This window comes from Amphiura filiformis, chromosome 2 (genome assembly GCF_039555335.1).
Source record: "Amphiura filiformis chromosome 2, Afil_fr2py, whole genome shotgun sequence".
Taxonomy (NCBI): Eukaryota; Metazoa; Echinodermata; class Ophiuroidea; order Amphilepidida; family Amphiuridae; genus Amphiura; species Amphiura filiformis.
The window spans coordinates 30,703,851-30,721,534 of record NC_092629.1 but is presented as its reverse complement, the minus strand read 5'-3'; the positions used below and the strand labels follow the sequence as shown (position 1 = coordinate 30,721,534).

General features: G+C 36.0%; 1 protein-coding gene across 1 annotated transcript in view; it reads right to left on the bottom strand.

Moving 5' to 3' along the window:
• The window catches only part of LOC140146085 (NADPH oxidase 5-like), a 32,427-nt gene extending 16,752 nt beyond the window's left edge, over positions 1 to 15,675 (bottom strand). Inside the window, exons 1-2 of the mRNA XM_072167837.1 lie at positions 15,622 to 15,675; positions 14,267 to 14,448 (exon numbers count right to left, since the gene is read on the bottom strand). Coding sequence (XP_072023938.1) covers positions 14,267 to 14,337 — 71 coding nt within the window. The 5' untranslated portion in view covers positions 14,338 to 14,448; positions 15,622 to 15,675. The remainder of the gene's footprint in view (positions 1 to 14,266; positions 14,449 to 15,621) is intronic.
• Positions 15,676 to 17,684: the final 2,009 nt, after the last annotated feature.

Below are 17,684 nucleotides of genomic sequence, written 5' to 3'. Positions count from 1 at the left end.
CTAAAATTGAGCCCTGAGGAATACCAATATCAATTGGCCTAAAGTCAGAAAGAGTTGAGTTAACATTAACAGTTTGTTCTCTGTTGTTTAAGTATGATTTAAACCATAATAATTCATCCCCATATACCCCATATTGTTTAAGTTTCCTAATCAGAATATCATGATTTACAGTATCAAATGCTTTCTTTAAGTCTATAAATAAAACACCTGTAGCATAACCTGTATCCATATTCTTTAAAATGTAATCTTGCACATCTAGAAGGGTTGTTGTTGTGGAATGATTCGGACGAAATCCTGATTGAGCATTTGATAACAGTCCTACATTACTCATATATTCATATAATTGATCATGGACAGCTCTTTCAATGATCTTTGATACAATTGGTAATACAGAGATAGGTCTATTGTTACTAACATTAGTTTTATCACCCGATTTAAATATTGGAGTTACTTTAGCCTTCTTCCATGCATCAGGAAAAGTAGACCCATTCAAAGACAGGTTGCAAATATGAACAAGGCATTTTGAGATGAAAGGCGCAGCCAACTTTAATAACCTTACATTGAATGGATCTAATCCTGACGATTTACAATTTTGCATTTTACTTATTTGTTTGAGAACAAATTCATTAGATATTGCTCTAAAACTAAATTTGTTTACACTATGATTTTGATGAGAACATACAGTATTACAAGTGCATACATAATTATCATTGTTATTATTAAATTTACTCCCAAGTTCATTACCTATTGAAGTGAAAAACTCATTGAACTCATTTGCCATATCCTTTTTGTTACCTGAGTAATTACCATTCTTTTTAACAACTGCTGTAGGTATACTTGATGTTTTGTTTGGTATAATTTTCTTAATTGTTTTCCCAAGATTTTACTATTATTTATGTTGTTACTTATAGCCTCGTTACAATAACTCTTTTTCAGTGAATATTTCATATTGTTTACTTTATTTCTAAGAGACTTTGCTTTACTCCAATCTTCAGCATTATTTGTCTTATGTGCTTTTGAAAAATAGTAGTCCCTATCTTTACTTAGTCTCAAAATTCACTATTCACCCATTCAGGTAAACAACCTTTAACTTTCTTTTCCTTAAATGGTGCATGCTTGTCACAGGCAGCATTGAATGAAGACTGCCATTCATTAAGTGCTTCATTGACATCATTTATATTATGAATTCTACCCCAATCAATATTTTTGATTGTATCAATATAATCTACTTCATTAAAGTTTTTGAAACATCTGGATCTTACAATTTTTGGTGGAAGTTTCAACTTATTACATTTTCTTACAGCATATATTAATGAATGATCACTAAGACCTAAACTATGAACACCAGATGAGATAATAAGTTCTGGTTTTGATACAAATATTAAATCAATTTTTGTTTTACTAGTTTCAGTTATTCTTGTATAATCTGTTATAATTTGTTTCATATTAGAATTGTTTGCCAACCTTGTCACTTTTCTTAAATTACCAATTTTAACCTGATCTAAATTAAAGTCTCCTAAAATATATACATCATCATATAAATTGTTACATTTCTTAAATATATCATCAAGATTATCAAGAAAATCAACAGTACAGTCTGGTGGGCGATAAATACTGCCAACTAAAATGGGCTTTGTGTTGGTTAAATTAAGTTCAATAAAAATACCTTCAATATCATTATCATATAAATCCTCATTTTGTTTTGACAAAATACTGTTTTTAACATAACATAAAACTCCACCCCGTATTTTACCATTTTGTCTGTCAAGTCTATAAGTATTATAACCATCTATTTCTACTTCTGAGTCATCAACATCCTTATCTAACCAAGTCTCATTAATACATAACGCATCAATAGCATTGTCATTCAAAAGGAAATTAACCTCATCAACTTTGTGGATTAAACCCTGGATATTTAAATGAGCTATTTTAAGACCCTTCCTAATCTTACACTTTAAATCAATAAAGCCCTCATTAAGAGGAAGTTCATCATTAGCAAGTTTGTGAAAACAATTCTTACAATACCAATTATTATTTTGCTTAACATCATTATCATCAACACATCTAAGGTGAAAATCAAGAGTACAATTATTACAAGTTACATAAAGATCATTTTTTAAGATTTTTCTTACACACTCACCACAAAAATCATTTTCAGTTTTCTTGCAAATTTTGACATTCTTTACAGTTTTTAAAGTTTCAGTTCTTTTTTTACCGGTACTATTTTTATCTTTTACCTTACAACACTTGTTTGTACACTCATTGTTGTCACATGTTGTGACACTAGTAATTTCTTCATCATCAAGATTTCCATTGTCTGCACCATTGGCATAAACATCATGAGAATTTTCATTTTCCATAGCAGAAGTACTGATTGAAACATCATTATTACTACTACATGTAATAGCACTAGTTATATGTACAGATTTCTTTAGAATAGCATTAACATGTTTAGTGTCATCACTCATATTATTTACAATATTTATATCATTTGCTATATTATTTACATGAACATTGTTATTACTAGGAATATTGTGGGAATAATTAGAGTCACGCGGTAGCCGTGACCAGCAAGTTTTTAAAAAAAAGACTGATAAAGAAGACTAATAACAGATGCTCCCGCGAGACTATATTTACACCTAACATTAAAACACTTGACTTCTATTGTTCGATGTTATTTTTCGCTGGGTACAAAATGTATCTAAAACCCTGCTAAATGTTATTTACAGTCCCAGGTGTAATATCGTGACAACTCATTAATTCCAAAAGGGCCACCAATCCTACAGTCAATCATTGTTCGTAATAAACAAATATTTTTGCTTCCATTTCACGCGGTATTTCATAGCGAAAATTAGTTGCAAATCATACTGATCCAGAATTTTTAGACACTGCTACAGGTCTACCTGGTTATCACCGTCATACTACTTTTTCAGATTCACTTCCAAATATACCCTAGCAGTTTCCTGGATACCCTACATACAAATTCTGAGCCCCATTCGCCAAAAAATCAAGTTTTTCACAATTCTTTTGTTCTTATCGGACGACGCTGTATTTTGACACAGTAATTTACAGCAGAAGCTCGTGGCCTAATGGTTAGGGCGCTTGACTCCAGATACGCTATCCCGAGTTCGAAACCCGGTGACCAACTGACGGGTTTTTTTCAATGTTTTATTAAACAATTTATTGTCATTAACCAAGGATAACATAATTTTAAACATCCAGTGCTATTGTGATATTATTTTTTTATTAAAGCAAGTTGTTTGATTCGCATGGAAATTGTTTATTGTGTTAAGGGCATATTTAAAAACACAGCATAATGTGATACAACACCATCAAGGATCAAAAGAAATCTGAATAACACAAGAAACTAGATCAGGTATTATAGGGTATGCAATACCACGTTACTCATTGTAATTCTCATTAAAATATATTTTGTCCTACCACGGGCAAATTCGCATGATAATAGGACAATAAAACATGATTGTGATATGTATGAATTGTTGTTGAATCGATTCAGAGACCTGACTCTCTGTCATCTTCAGCTATCGTAGAACACGGTAGGTTGATTACAAACACTCTGTAGGTGTGGAAAATTGTTCCGCTAGTATGGAAGGCCAGCACGAAAAAAAATATCCAAATAACATTTATCAAGCATATATAGTACGGACATACTGCAGTTACTGTCCGTTTTCCTATACACAATACACAGTGCTCTTTCCCATTGACGCGTGACCTCTACAAATAGCCTACGTTAAAAGTATGGGGATATGCCTAGTTAACGTCGCTGTGTGAAAAATAACCGGCCAATATTAAAAGTACTCTTCTAAAATTCTAGACAATATAGTTTTGTAACATGTCCTAAATTTTTAGCTAATTTAGATGTTTGGAAATATGCGTACTTTGGTGTTTTAGGAAGGATATGTAAACGACAGATAACACCAAAAATATGAAGAAATTATTTCCAAACCGTGTTAAGTCTGCAAACCACCATGTTTCTCATTTTCAAGAACGCTGGTTAACAATAAGCACGTATTGTCTTATTTCGTAAACAAAGACCACACACAATTGTTCTCTAGCGCTCGCTTTATAATCGTTCACCCAACTGAAAGTATAATCCCAGCTCATTGCTCCATTGTACGTGTAAAGCAGACACATATGTTATGTGTATTTAACCAGAGAAGATATGATTTAATCAGTTGAGCTGTTTTCAATGAGTGTTATCTTGGTTTAATAGCTTTTAATGGGGTTTAAGTCCTGCAAAGGTCGAGTTGAATTCTACTGTAGACATGACTGCATCATGAAGCGTCTATGTGACACAACAACACAAGATAATTATCTTGCCATGTCGACTTATTATCAGCATTATGTCAACATGACGATATAAAATATCTCGCCAAGACAACTGAACAAACAAGTCAACATGGCAAGATAAATTATCATGCTAAGTCGACATACCAAAAATGGATATCGTCTTCGCGAAATAAATTATTATGCCAAGTCAATTTAGCAACAAATTAATGTCTACATAGCAGGATATTTTGTCACGTCCAGTTGACTTAACAAACAATATAAGCCAACATGGTAAGATAAATTATCATACCAAGGAATAGTAATTTTGACACCGTATAATTTAAATTATTGAAAAGCATCCTCGGGATGTAGAGGAGGGGGCGGCCCGAAATTAAAGGGAAAATTAAATCTCAAAAGACCGCCGACAACCGCCGCTCAATAGGGATATCCAACTACAAAGAACCACAAACCGCGAAATTTGGATATCCAGCTAGATTGCCCCACAGGACTCAGGAACCACAAATCTTGAAATATGGATATCCTACAAATTAAAACCACAAACCGCGAAAAACCGCCAACAACTGCCGCTTAATAGAAATATTCAACTATATTGCCCCGCAGGGCTACAAAGAACCACAAACCGCGAAATTTGGATATCCAACTAGATTGCCCCGCAGGGCTATAAAGAACCATAAACCGCGAAATATGGATGTCCAACAAGTTTTAACTATAAATTAGCCCTCGATAGAGGGCAAAGCTTGAAGGATTAGGGAAATTATAACCACGAACCGCGAAAGTTGCCTTAACAAACAATATAAGTCAACATGGTAAGATAAATTATCATACCAAGTAATAGTAATTTTTGACACCGTATAATTTAAATTATTGAAAAGCATCCTCGGGATGTAGAGGAGGGGCGGCCCGAAATTAAAGGGAAAATTAAATCTCAAAAGACCGCCGACAACCGCCGCTCAATAGGGATATCAAACTAGATTGCCCCGCAGGGCTACAAAGAACCACAAACCGCGAAATTTGGATATCCAGCTAGATTGGCCCGCATGAATCAGGAACCACAAATCTTGAAATATGGATATCCTACAAATTAAAACCACAAACCGCGAAAAACCGCCAACAACTGCCGCTCAATAGAAATATCCAACTAGATTGCCCCGCACCACACACCGCGAAATATGGATGTCCAACAAGTTTTAACTATAAATTAGCCCTCGATAGAGGGCAAGGCTTGAAGGATAAGGAAAATTATAACCACGAACCGCGAAAGACCTCCAACAACCACCTCAATAGAGATATCCAACTAGATTGCCTGTAGGGCGACAAAGAACCACAAACGGCGAAATTTGGAAATCCAAATAGATTGCCCGCAAGGCTAAAAGAACCACACACCGCGAAATATGGATATCCAACAAGCTTAAACAATAAATTAGCCCCGATAGAGGACAGGGCTTGAAGAATAAAGGAATACCACGAACCGCGAAAGACCGCCAACAACCGCCGCTCAATAGAGATATCCAACTAGATTGCCTGCAGGGCTACAAAGAACCACAAACGGCGAAATTTGGATATCCAACTAGATTGCCCCAGGGCTACAAAGAACCACGTACATTTTAGTTATAGGTATATCTACATTATACTCGTATTTTTTTATTATCATAAATCAAGGATAATATTATTAAAACTTCTATTTTTCGCTTTATTCGTCTTATGGAGTACTTCGTAACCGGACTACTTTTCAAGCTTGGAGCTACTCGGCTTCATTCATAAAAAGAAAGGAAATCTACCAAAAAACGTTGACAACGTAAAGAGCAGCAAGTTTAAAAAGCCCCCACCTCGGCTCACTTTTTTGAAACTTGGTCCCATTTGTAAAAAACTGATTTAAACTTTGTCATAGTTATCAATTTAAAACATTTCCAGAAGTGTTATGAATCTTTAATGTGCCGATGCGATATATTGCTTAAAAGTTGTTAGCATTCTGGAACGATCAGAGAGGTTATTATGTTGTTCTTGGCCAATATCCTATATATGTTTTGTTTTATAATAATTATTAAGTTCATGATCAATGATTGAATTAAACGAATAACAAGTAGGCATGTTAATGGCAATGACGCTATTGTTTAAACGTTAAAAACACCGATTTGCTGTTGATATTCAAAATGGGACCAAGTTTCAAAAAGTGAGCCGAGGTGGGGGCTTTTTAAACTTGCTGCTTTCTTTACGTTGTCAACGTTTTTTTGGTAGATTGTAATTTACAGAAGTACTTTCAGGATAAACATCTGCTTTTTTAAAATATAATCTACTTGTATCATCACTATTACCTTGGTCAATAACATCAAAAACACTTGAATGAAAATGAATGAATGGATGATTGTGATGAGAGGGAGTGACTTTATGAGCACAATAGGTATCACTTGAGACATGATGATGAGGTGAATAAATAGAATTTACATTTTGGCTATTGATGTTATTATTAGAATTATTTACAATAGTCATAGATGAAGAAGATGTGTTATCATTACATGTAGAACCTATACAATATGAATGATCAGTTTGATTGCTTGAAATAGTCCTTTTAATTTCACATTGTTTTTCACCATGTTCACTATTTATACGAGAAGAAAGACCTATGTTCCTTGCTGATGTTGACTCCACATAAAAGGGGTTGACTGAGAGTCTATTACATTTCTAAAGTTCCTTACAAGTCTGCTGATGCCATGGTTGTTCAGGTGAACCTTGTCCCAATATAGGTCTTCTCTAATATGTCCTCCTTCTGTAACAAATGATGAGGCATGGTCTGCAAATGATACGCGAGCACTAGCGCGACAATTTCGTTCAAAGATGGTGTTCAGATCATATATAACTCCGTTTAAGACATTACTTCTTGCAAGGGGGATCAGTCGGGGAAGAATACTTGATACAATGATGTGCGCGTTAGGAAATTTCTGAAGAGCTGCATTGACAAGACGTCTCGCTTTGGCTTCACAAGCCTCGGTTGATTCACGCTTTACATTATTAGTCCATGCTTGTAGGATGACATGTTTTGGGTTTACATACTCACAATCCTCTACAAGTCTCTGAATCTCAACTATGGTTGCTCCACTCTTAGCAAATACTTTTGTGGACCTTCCTTTGTAGAATAGTTAAAGAATAACATAATCAAAATTTGACAGAAATCGTACATTATGGCTTTAAGATTATGGTGCTGGAACTTCCTTAGTTGACTAAATCACCAATAGTCAAAGTCGCGACTTTTAGCGATAGTCGCGACTTTCGACTTCCTCAATACACATTAAATAAGACAACTATAATATAATATATACAATCTGGCAAACTGATCGGTTGACATACAAAAGCATGTACAATTTTACAAAATTTTATCATAAAGTTCGGAAAGACATAATTGAAGTATACTGCTTTAATGATATCTGTATCAGAAGTGTTATTAATTAAGAACTAAGCACCTGCACATAACAGTTTTTTTTATTATTAAAAAGTGAGCTTATTAATAAAATGTGAATGATGTATGCGGATATGTTATTAAGTATTAAACTTGAGTATTAATTTTTCTTTTCACGTTTTGCAATAATATGCCTACTCTAATATAACTTGTGCCTGTAAATCTGTACTAATAGTCTTTTACACACTCGTGTTCTTTGTATCGTGCGAATCCAGAAATGAGATCATGGTACGTGAGGTTATAGTCTAAGAAAATGGCCGTATAGTTGCGTACTAATATATTTTTGTTTAACACTTTTAACCCTTCGTAATTCATGTAACCGTTCACAAGTTACAAATACCCTTACTAAGCGTAACTTTACGAAGGATCCCTGTAATAAATTCCTATTACTTACGAATGATACCGTTCGTAAGTGAGTTTAGTGAAATTGAACTTAAAATACGTCGTAAGTTACGATTAATTTTGAGACTTATTTATAACATTTGGCACAAGGCCAGGCAGATCCAATATTGATTACACAATAAATTGAAGGATTGCCCTTACATTAAAATCAGAAACATTACTAGAAAATACATATAATCAATACAGAATAAAATAAAACAAAACATAAATTATGTGAACTGGTTAGAGGAGGTGGGACTGGATGGCCAATTTGAAGGCCTGGAGGAAGAAGCATTGACAATAGCTTCAGGGAGATAATTCCAGATGGAGGAGGCAAACGGATAAAATGATCTCTGGGACAAAGAAAGCCGGCGGAAAGGAACTTGAACAGCGCGGGAATTGAGGTTTCGTAGACCAGGTCTGGGATGAGGCTGGAAAGGGTTGGGAGAAGAACAAAGATTGGCAAAGATTTTAAATAAGTGACACAGAGAAGCAACATCACGACGCTTACTAAGAAGAGGCAGGTCGGAATCCAATAGAAGGTCCTCATGGGAGAGGTTCCAAGACTGAAGAATGACACGACAGGCGAATCTTTGGGTAGACTCAAGACGGTTGGTAAGGGTTATGTTAAGAGGATGCCAAGTAGTACAACCATACTCCAGAATGGGGCGAACCAAGGCCAAGTACAAAGAACGACGGATGCTGAAGGGGGCTGATTGGAAAGATCTATGAATGAAGCCGATGATTTTGCGAGCTTTTCTGCATATGTTATCAATGTGAAGATTCCAGGAAAGCTTGTCAGACAGCCAGACACCGAGAAATTTCGCAGATGACACACGTTCAATAGGCAGGCTGTTAAGGGTGAGATTGAGATCCGGAAAAGGGTCCTTCTTAGTGGAAATGACCATGACTTTTGTTTTGGAGGAATTGACAGAAAGGTGATTAAGGGAGAACCAAGAATGGATGGAATCAATGTCGGATTGGAAATCAACCAAGTCATCAGGAGCAGAGATAGGCTTGAAGAGAGTAGTATCGTCTGCATAAAGAACAAGAGAACTGTTTAAAGAAAAGGAAGAAAGACACAAGTCATTAACATAGACAAGAAACAACAGAGGCCCCAGGACAGAGCCCTGGAGAACTCCAGAAAGCACAGGAACAGATTGTGAGTCCACACCACGGATAGCAACCAACTGGGACCTGTTGGACAGGTAGGACCTGAACCAAGAGAGGAGTGGACCGGAAATACCAACAGCTCTGAGTTTATGGAGCAGAGGGCTGTGGGGGACGCGGTCAAAGGCTTTGGATAGGTCAAAAAGAGCCATGGCAATGCTTTTGCGATCCTCAAGGTGATTGTACCATTCATAAAGAGCAGTTGAGAGTGCATCCGTGGTGGAAGACTTGGGTAAGAAACCAAACTGTCTGTTTGTGAGAATATTATTGTTGATGAGATGCTGCAAAACTTGACTATGAATAACCTTTTCCAGAAGCTTACTGCAAATTGGTTGCAAAGAGATAGGTCTGTAGTTAGAGGCAGCGTGAGGATCCCCAGATTTGAAAACAGGGATCACTCGAGACAGTTTCCATGCATCAGGAATACGGCCAGTTATGAGACTCAAGTTGAAAATATCAGAAAGAATAGGCGAGACAGTAACCACAGTGTGTTTCAACATGAGGCTTGTGATTCCATCAATCCCAGCGGCTGAGTTGTTGTTAAGCTTGGAGATTAAGGGTGGATGTCATCGCTGGAACAACTGCAAAGAGAGATAAAGGAAGAAATGTCATAATGGAGAGATGGAATGTCAGAAATATTGGAGTCATTGAAGCATTCGGAAAAGAAATTACAAAAAATATTGGTAATCTCAGCCGAAGTGGTACCAGAAGTGCCGTTATGGTGAACACTATCAGGAATTGGAGATTTACCTGACCTGGACTTGCAATAACTCCAAAAACGTTTGCTAGGAGAATCATTGTCAAGGAGATTGTCAAAGAAAGATTGTTTAGCATACTTAAGTTCATTACTTAATTTGTTTCTGATAGTTTTCGTAAAGTTTAGTGAAATGTACCCAGGGGTATGTAAATTCAGAATCCGCCGGGAGCCAAAAAGGTACCCTTGAGCATATTGAGTTATTGGTAACGGTCACACTAAAATTAGTGATTCAAGGGCTCTGGTATGAGCGTTTGGACAGTATTTTGTGGGACATAAGAGCACATCAGACATATCGAATTGCATTCAGAATACGAGGAATGTCTTTCTGGTATTACATAATTTAGATTTTTTTGAAATTTGCGATATAATACAAATTTTATGACAAATTGTTAAAATTTAATATTTTTAAAATTTTTGATATATAACATTCCTCGAAGTAAACTTTATAAATCTAATGATAATTATGTACTTAAAGTGTATGTAGCTGGGATGAAACGCCGACGATCAATTGACAATTTTGACCTTTCATATTGAATGTATTCGGTGTATCGGAATTACGCAAAATTTATGTTTTATGACCTTTGACATTCTTGATTGGCAGGTGTTACCAACTGATGTTCATAGAAAATATTGTACTTGTCATGTTTCAATAGGGGATTAAGTGAACAATGACCACTGATTATCACATGTTTTACCGCCTCCAAATTAAATTTTAAAAAACAAGAATAATCCAACGAGAGTCCATTTCAAATCGTGGATTACTTTCATTTAAATGTAAGCACTGACATCAAATACTTAATGAGGTGTCATTATGCGCAAAAATAAATTGTCTTTCCAATATTTTTGCACACATTTGGCATACGATAAACCGTTTTGGAATAATGGTCATTAAATAAGGGGGTAGTTATTTAGTTATTTTTTAAATATGTGTTTAGATATATTAATTATTTAGATATTTTGACAATCAAACTCGGGTTGTTCTGTAACTCTTGAAACTTGTTTTGTAATTGGTTGCCAATAAAACGTATTCAAGATTTGTATTACAAAGGGCAAGTGCAAAATGGGGAAGATCGAAATTTGAAACTATATATTTGTATTGTGTGGGCAAGACATTGTATTACAAAGAAATGGGTTAAAAGATGTAATATAATGTATTTCATGTGGATTGTATGCCCAAAACGGGGACTTCCATTCATTAAATGAAATAGTTATGTGCAATGTGTAGGTATGTACTTCCTGTGCATTGTACATATGGGCACATGCAGGCGAGTGGCATCAGTGGCAAATCGAAGTCCTTGTCTTCCAGGGATATATAATGTCAAGGAGGATGCCAAATAATCTGGCCCCAAGCCAGCAAGGCACTTGTAAACATACAACATGGCTTTGTAGTAGACTCTCTCCCTCACAGGCAGCCAGTGCAATTCTTGGAGCAAAGGTGAAGCATGGTCTTTCTTGGCTGCAAGAAAAATAATCTTGGCTGCCCAATTCTCTAGTCTTTGAAGACGAGCAATTTCAGTGACATTCGAACCCAAAAGTAAGATTAGGCATGTCACAGTGGCTGCACAATACTTCTGCCACACTGTGCATGCAAGCATAACAGTAAATTGAAAAGCGCGCGCATGAAAGTTGTTCAATTTTGGCAAACATCCATGCCGAAAAATTAATTTCCTCATATGTGCTATTTATCACAATTGTTTGAATTTTTGATATATGGTGTGTGAAACCTTTCTGTGACTACCATCGTTGTTTTTTTAAATAAATATTGCTTCGTTTAAGAGCTACTACCTGTTTTTATGGATTGTTGAAGATCCCTCATAAATCAATAAATATAGGCCTTTTGAAAAATCAAGATCTACCATCATTTAGCTGACATACTAATCTTTCTAAGCATGTAAATTATTTCCGTCGACAACGAATGGCACACTTGAGGAAAACGATTTGAAACCAAACATTTTTTAAGTGAGTTTAAAGGGAGTAATATTCCAAACCACAATAGCTCTAAGCCATTGTGTGTGTCCAAGGCCACGCCATTTTTGTATACGCGGTATAACAGAGGGGCTGTTCCTTTTACCGTTTCTCTTCCCATGTTAATCCAGATAACAAAATGTTAATTTAACGTCTCATTGCAAATGAATTTTTATTTTTACTTTTCGGATTTGGCTTTGAGCAATGGTGGCACATACCATATTTACAGAAAAAATGAAAATTCTATTCCAGACACCGTCAAAATGTCAAAGTTTGTATTTTTTGTATTATATTAAAGTAATTAACTGCAGATTCTTTACTCAACATCATAACAGGTTCATACTTGACAAATTCATGATGAATGAAAAGACTTTCATTAAATATTGAAAAAAACCAAAATTACTCATGCCTAATTTACATAATAATATCATGAATGCATAATTAGCTGTAATAAGCTAATTATCATAATTGATTCCTTTTTGTTTATTTTTTTGTTATAAATTGAAAGAACTTTGTATACATATGTTTGTGAAAAAACCGCACCCTGATATCATGTACGGTTTTCTTTTGGCATCAATTTTGCATATTAATTAGCTGAACTTAGTCATTTTTTCAACTTTTATTTGTCTGCAGATTGGCCGGAATTGCTAAAATAGTATATTTGGTTAATTTATTATAATTATTCAATGATAGATTTTTTAATTTTGTTTTCTTTGACGAAGTTAAAAAGATAGGCAATTAACCTGTGATACTTAAATTAACGTTGCTTTTTCAAGCAAGTGTCCAAATAAACCTTCAAAATCTCGAAATGTGCCAATTTTGTCATTATAGCAATTTGTGGCAGATTTGCATTCCATTTATGAGCATCGTAAAATTGACGCTACGTCACAATGCATTGACCGATTTCAATTCGGTTTTTTGATTTTTGATGCTTTAATAAAGGTAATTCATGTAGAAACATTAAATAACGTGTTTCTGCTGCCCTTATTTTTGAGGTGATATACCTAGTAAGATGTTATCATAATCCAATCTGGACAGAATGAGTGAGCGAACCACATTGTTACACGTATAATCAAAGTCTAGATAATGACGAATGCGAGAGATGTTACGGAGATGGTAGGTAACGCTGTATACAATATTTGGCTCCAAAATAAGCAATTTCAATGGTATATAAAAAGTAAGTGTAGGCCCCTACAGATGGTTTTAACAAGGATATATATTTTTACGATGGAAATAATTTTTATGCATTAATGACATGTACCACACATTTATACAGGTTATAACAAAAAATGAATACAAAGTTTAGAAAGTAGTATTAGGAAAACATGTCACTTATTGATTGCATTGAATATTACATGGTTGGCACGGTAAAGTTCTAAGCTACAACATAAGCTTTGTTTCAATAACATTGCTGGGCTACAAGCGAAGATATGCTAATTGTGTTAAGTAGTCCTAAAACAGCTTGCGCCACTTCAGTGTTTTTGTGTAGCAAAAGTGACTGAATTGAGTTGAATCGTGAACCATCTGGTCGGTGCTCTGCAGATGAGTAATGTTAAACAATGGCCATTTGAAGTGGTATTTTAATATATGATGCGGGAATTTGGAAATATCCCGATTTTATTAGTTTATTCTGAATTAACAATCAGAAACAGTCAGTAATTAGTAAAGATAGAAAATAATATTATCATGTAACGAAGTATGTAAATTTATAAATGTGATGAAATCAATAGAAAATAAAATAAAATAAAATAAAATTTAAACTTATAAAACAATTACGTAAGATTTCCTAATCAATAGTGAGTTGGATTTATCTCAAAGTTCCTACATGTTTTCTTACAGTGTGACATTGTATAAAGCTATTGTACACATGATAACCCAGCAAACACAAAACGTTTTTGATAACATTCGCAAAAATGTCGGGTTATATAAAGCGTATATAAAGCGTTTTAATATCATTTAAAACATTTTCTTGAAAACTTACTACAAATTATTCTAGCATTCTAGTTTAATGTTAACGAAATGTATGGCAAGAAATATTTGCAACGAATATTTTACAATAACATTTTGACAACATTTTGAAATGTCGTTGTAGTGTCTATTCACACAAAACGTTTTACAAACGATTTGATGACCCTTATATTACCCGACATTTAATGTTATCAAAACGTTTTTACCAAAACCAAACCCCAAATATATAACCCGTTTAAAACGTTTAAAAAGGAAAACAGTACCTTGTGGTGTCCCATGGATTTTTCTCTGCAGACGATCCACTTCCTGACCTACTCGCCCCGTCCTCGTCCATCGTGATGTTTTTCACTCCTCAAGTTTTGCGTAAAAGTGCATGCACAAGACACAAGTTGCACACTTTTGACAGACCCAAGTTCACACGTAGGATTCTTCCATGACAATAATACTGTATTTGACACACAATGAGAGTTTCACACGTTCGCTGTCGGTCAAGTATAAAACTGGTTTCATACTACCATGCCGCTTGCCGCTGAGCGGTGTGGCGCACGCGCATTGCAGACAAACAAACACAATCAAGGATTTTCATTGGTTAATACGAGGGGTATCAAAAGTTTTAGAAATCGCCCAGAAGTAAAGAGCTATATCAATGAAATTTTGTCAGTGCAATCACTGGTCCTTATGTACATTATGGTCCAAAATTGGTCTCATAGGTATGTTTACTTTTTTTACAGGAGCTAGATGTCACTACCTGCATATGTAACCGCATAACCAGCAAAATGGAGAAAAATGAGGCATGCAGCATGATTAAGTTCCATTTTAAGGGTTACAGTGCCCAGAAAATCTGTGATGAAATAAAAATTTATTTTCTAAAAAGCAACCGTGACAATATCACAATCACCACCGAAGATAACTTTCATTTCATCATCGATTTTCTAGGCACTGCAACCCTTCAAATGCAGGATCTTAATAACGCTGCTTGCCTCAATTTTCTCAATCTTGCAGTTTATGCGCAGTAACTGGGGCAGCAGGTTATTAGCATCTAGCGTCGCCTGTAAAAAAGTAAACATACTTATGAGACCATTTTTGCATCGTAGTGTACATAAGGACCAGTGATTGCACTGACAAAATTTCATTGATATAGCTCTTTTCACTTCTGGGCGATTTCTAAAACTTTTGATACCCCCCTCGTACGTCATGCCTCTTGCAGCAGCGTCAAGCAGGAGGAAAGTCTGACAGGTGTATAAAACTGTCACGCTTTCGTTAGGATTATCCCTGACTTCTCCAGGACAAAAGTATCATACTATTGAGAGTTGCGCTGGACTGCATCTTGTCTGCAGAGTATAATTGCTGGTGGCACCTTTGCCAATGCTTTTCAGTAGATACGGGGCAATCTACATTGTACTAATTATTGGGCAATAGACAATTATACTCTCCAGACAAAGTGCAGACTAGCGCAACTCCTAATAGTTTGATAGTTTTGTCCTGAAGAAGGTGGAGCTAATCCTAACGAAAGCTTAACATTTTTATACTTGACCGACAGCGAATCTTTGAAACTCTTTAATCTGTATATCCGTCGTTAAAGCCTATCGTGCAAACTATATGACCATCACAGACCTACCAGCATGGCAGATGACCAGTTTCTAAATGAGTTACACCCACCCACCGATATATATTGGTTCATAATGAAACTACGCTTAAAACCTTATGATTTATAACTGATTAATTTCATTTCTCTATGCAGGTGTTAACGTTGTCGAAATTAAATGCGATTTTAATAATGACTTATTCACTTGTACCACATTGAATTACAAATTCGTTTCACGTCTCCATGTTTTTGGAAAAAGTGAGTAGGAAGGGAGGAGTTTTTTTCCTGTCTCAAATCATTGACATTGACATTGCTGGCATGTTTCTTCGAGGTAAACAATAAGGCCCTTTTTTATTTTAAAATTATGAGGGTTAGATCCCGTCCCTTAGAGTGCCACAAAAAAAAATTGAAAGTGATTAATGCGGACTCTAAACTAGTTTATCAGCATTAGCATTTTAATATAAAGTATTTAAAAAAATTAAATGTAATGTTTTGAGTAAGTATTGAGGGCAGTGGACGTGTAACTTTTTTTATGTGGCCATAAAATATATAATTCTAAGAACTTATAATCATGATATTAAATACGGTATATGAACATAGTACTGATTTATCCGTACTGTAACTATAGAATTTTACTATTCTTTCCCCAAAATGTGCTTTTGGTATCACGGAAAAATGGATTAGCTAATTCTTAAGTTACATAACCTCAAAATTGCGTCGGATGAACATGGAAATTCCTGACACGCAGCACAAAGCCTCAGCGGGTGTCGTTTTAGTCGCGCGTGCGTCACGTTACCTTGAAATTGCGTCTAATTTCATCAAAATACCATGAAAATGCCTGATGCGCGTCAAAATGTAGACTGATTTCAATCCAGACGGTTGACGACTGAGGGCAGCAGTCTAGTCAAAATGCCTCAGCGGGCATCATTTTAGTCGCGCATGCGTCGAGTTACATTGAAATTGTGTTAAATGACTTTGCAAATGCCTGTCGCTCATCAAAATTCCACGGCGTGCATCCTTTTACCTGTACCTAAATCAAATCTCCTCAAAATTACGTCTTATTTGCGCAAATGTACATGAAAATGCCTGATGCGAGTCAACAAGGTCTAGCGCGCATTGCGTCAAATTACCTCAAAAACAGGCGGCGAGCGGCATGATTGGCGGAGAGAGACGGCAAAACCGCTCAGCTGTATGAGATTTTCCATACACTCGGTTAGTTTTGTAAGGTCCATTATCGAACCCCAACGGTTTTAGCTTGTATTAATATTATTTATTACCATAGGCCTACTTGTTTGTGATATTAAGCGTTTTTTAAAACTTTAAAATTTTAAAAAATTTCAAAAATAATAATCCTATTCAATTACACGGTTGACCGCGGAAATGTACTGAATTTAGAGAATTCGTGGCGCTCATCACCTGCTCAAAAATACATCTAATTGCGTCAAATGAACTTGAAAATGCCTGATGTGTGTCTACCATACAATCCCAGCCAGGTGCCGCCACTGTAACGTTAGTACCTCGAGGTTAGGCTACAAATAAGGTACATTTAATTGGTTTCATACTTTCTGCGGAGCGGCACACTGCTGAGCGGCAGCGGCATGACTCTGAAAGCCACTCTTGCCGCTCAGCACCGCTCCAAAATCATATTTTGATCTCATACGTCAGAGCGGCACCGCTCCGAGTTGATTTGAATTCAACTCCCAGCGATGCTTCCGCGGCGGGTAAAGCGGTGGAGTGATCGATTTCTGGTGCGACTGCGCAGTGAAGTAAAATCATCTTGGGGGGGGGGGCAACGTGCCCCGGGCGCCACCCTTTATAGGGGGCGCAAAATTGACCAATTCAGCATCGATTCTGCGCCCCTCCAAGCGATGAAAGTCAAAATTTTCGCGCGCTCCGACCGCATTTCAGCTCAAAATCAATTGAGAGAACGTTTTAAGACCGATATTCAACTTCTAGTATTAGTGGTAGGCCTTATTTGTCCAAATTGTCACGCGCTCCGTGCGCAATTGTTTCAAGAATTGGGGGGAGGCGCCATTATGTATCCTTAGCCTTGTGTGTCACAACCCCTAGCTACACCTCTGCCCGCGTCTAAGATA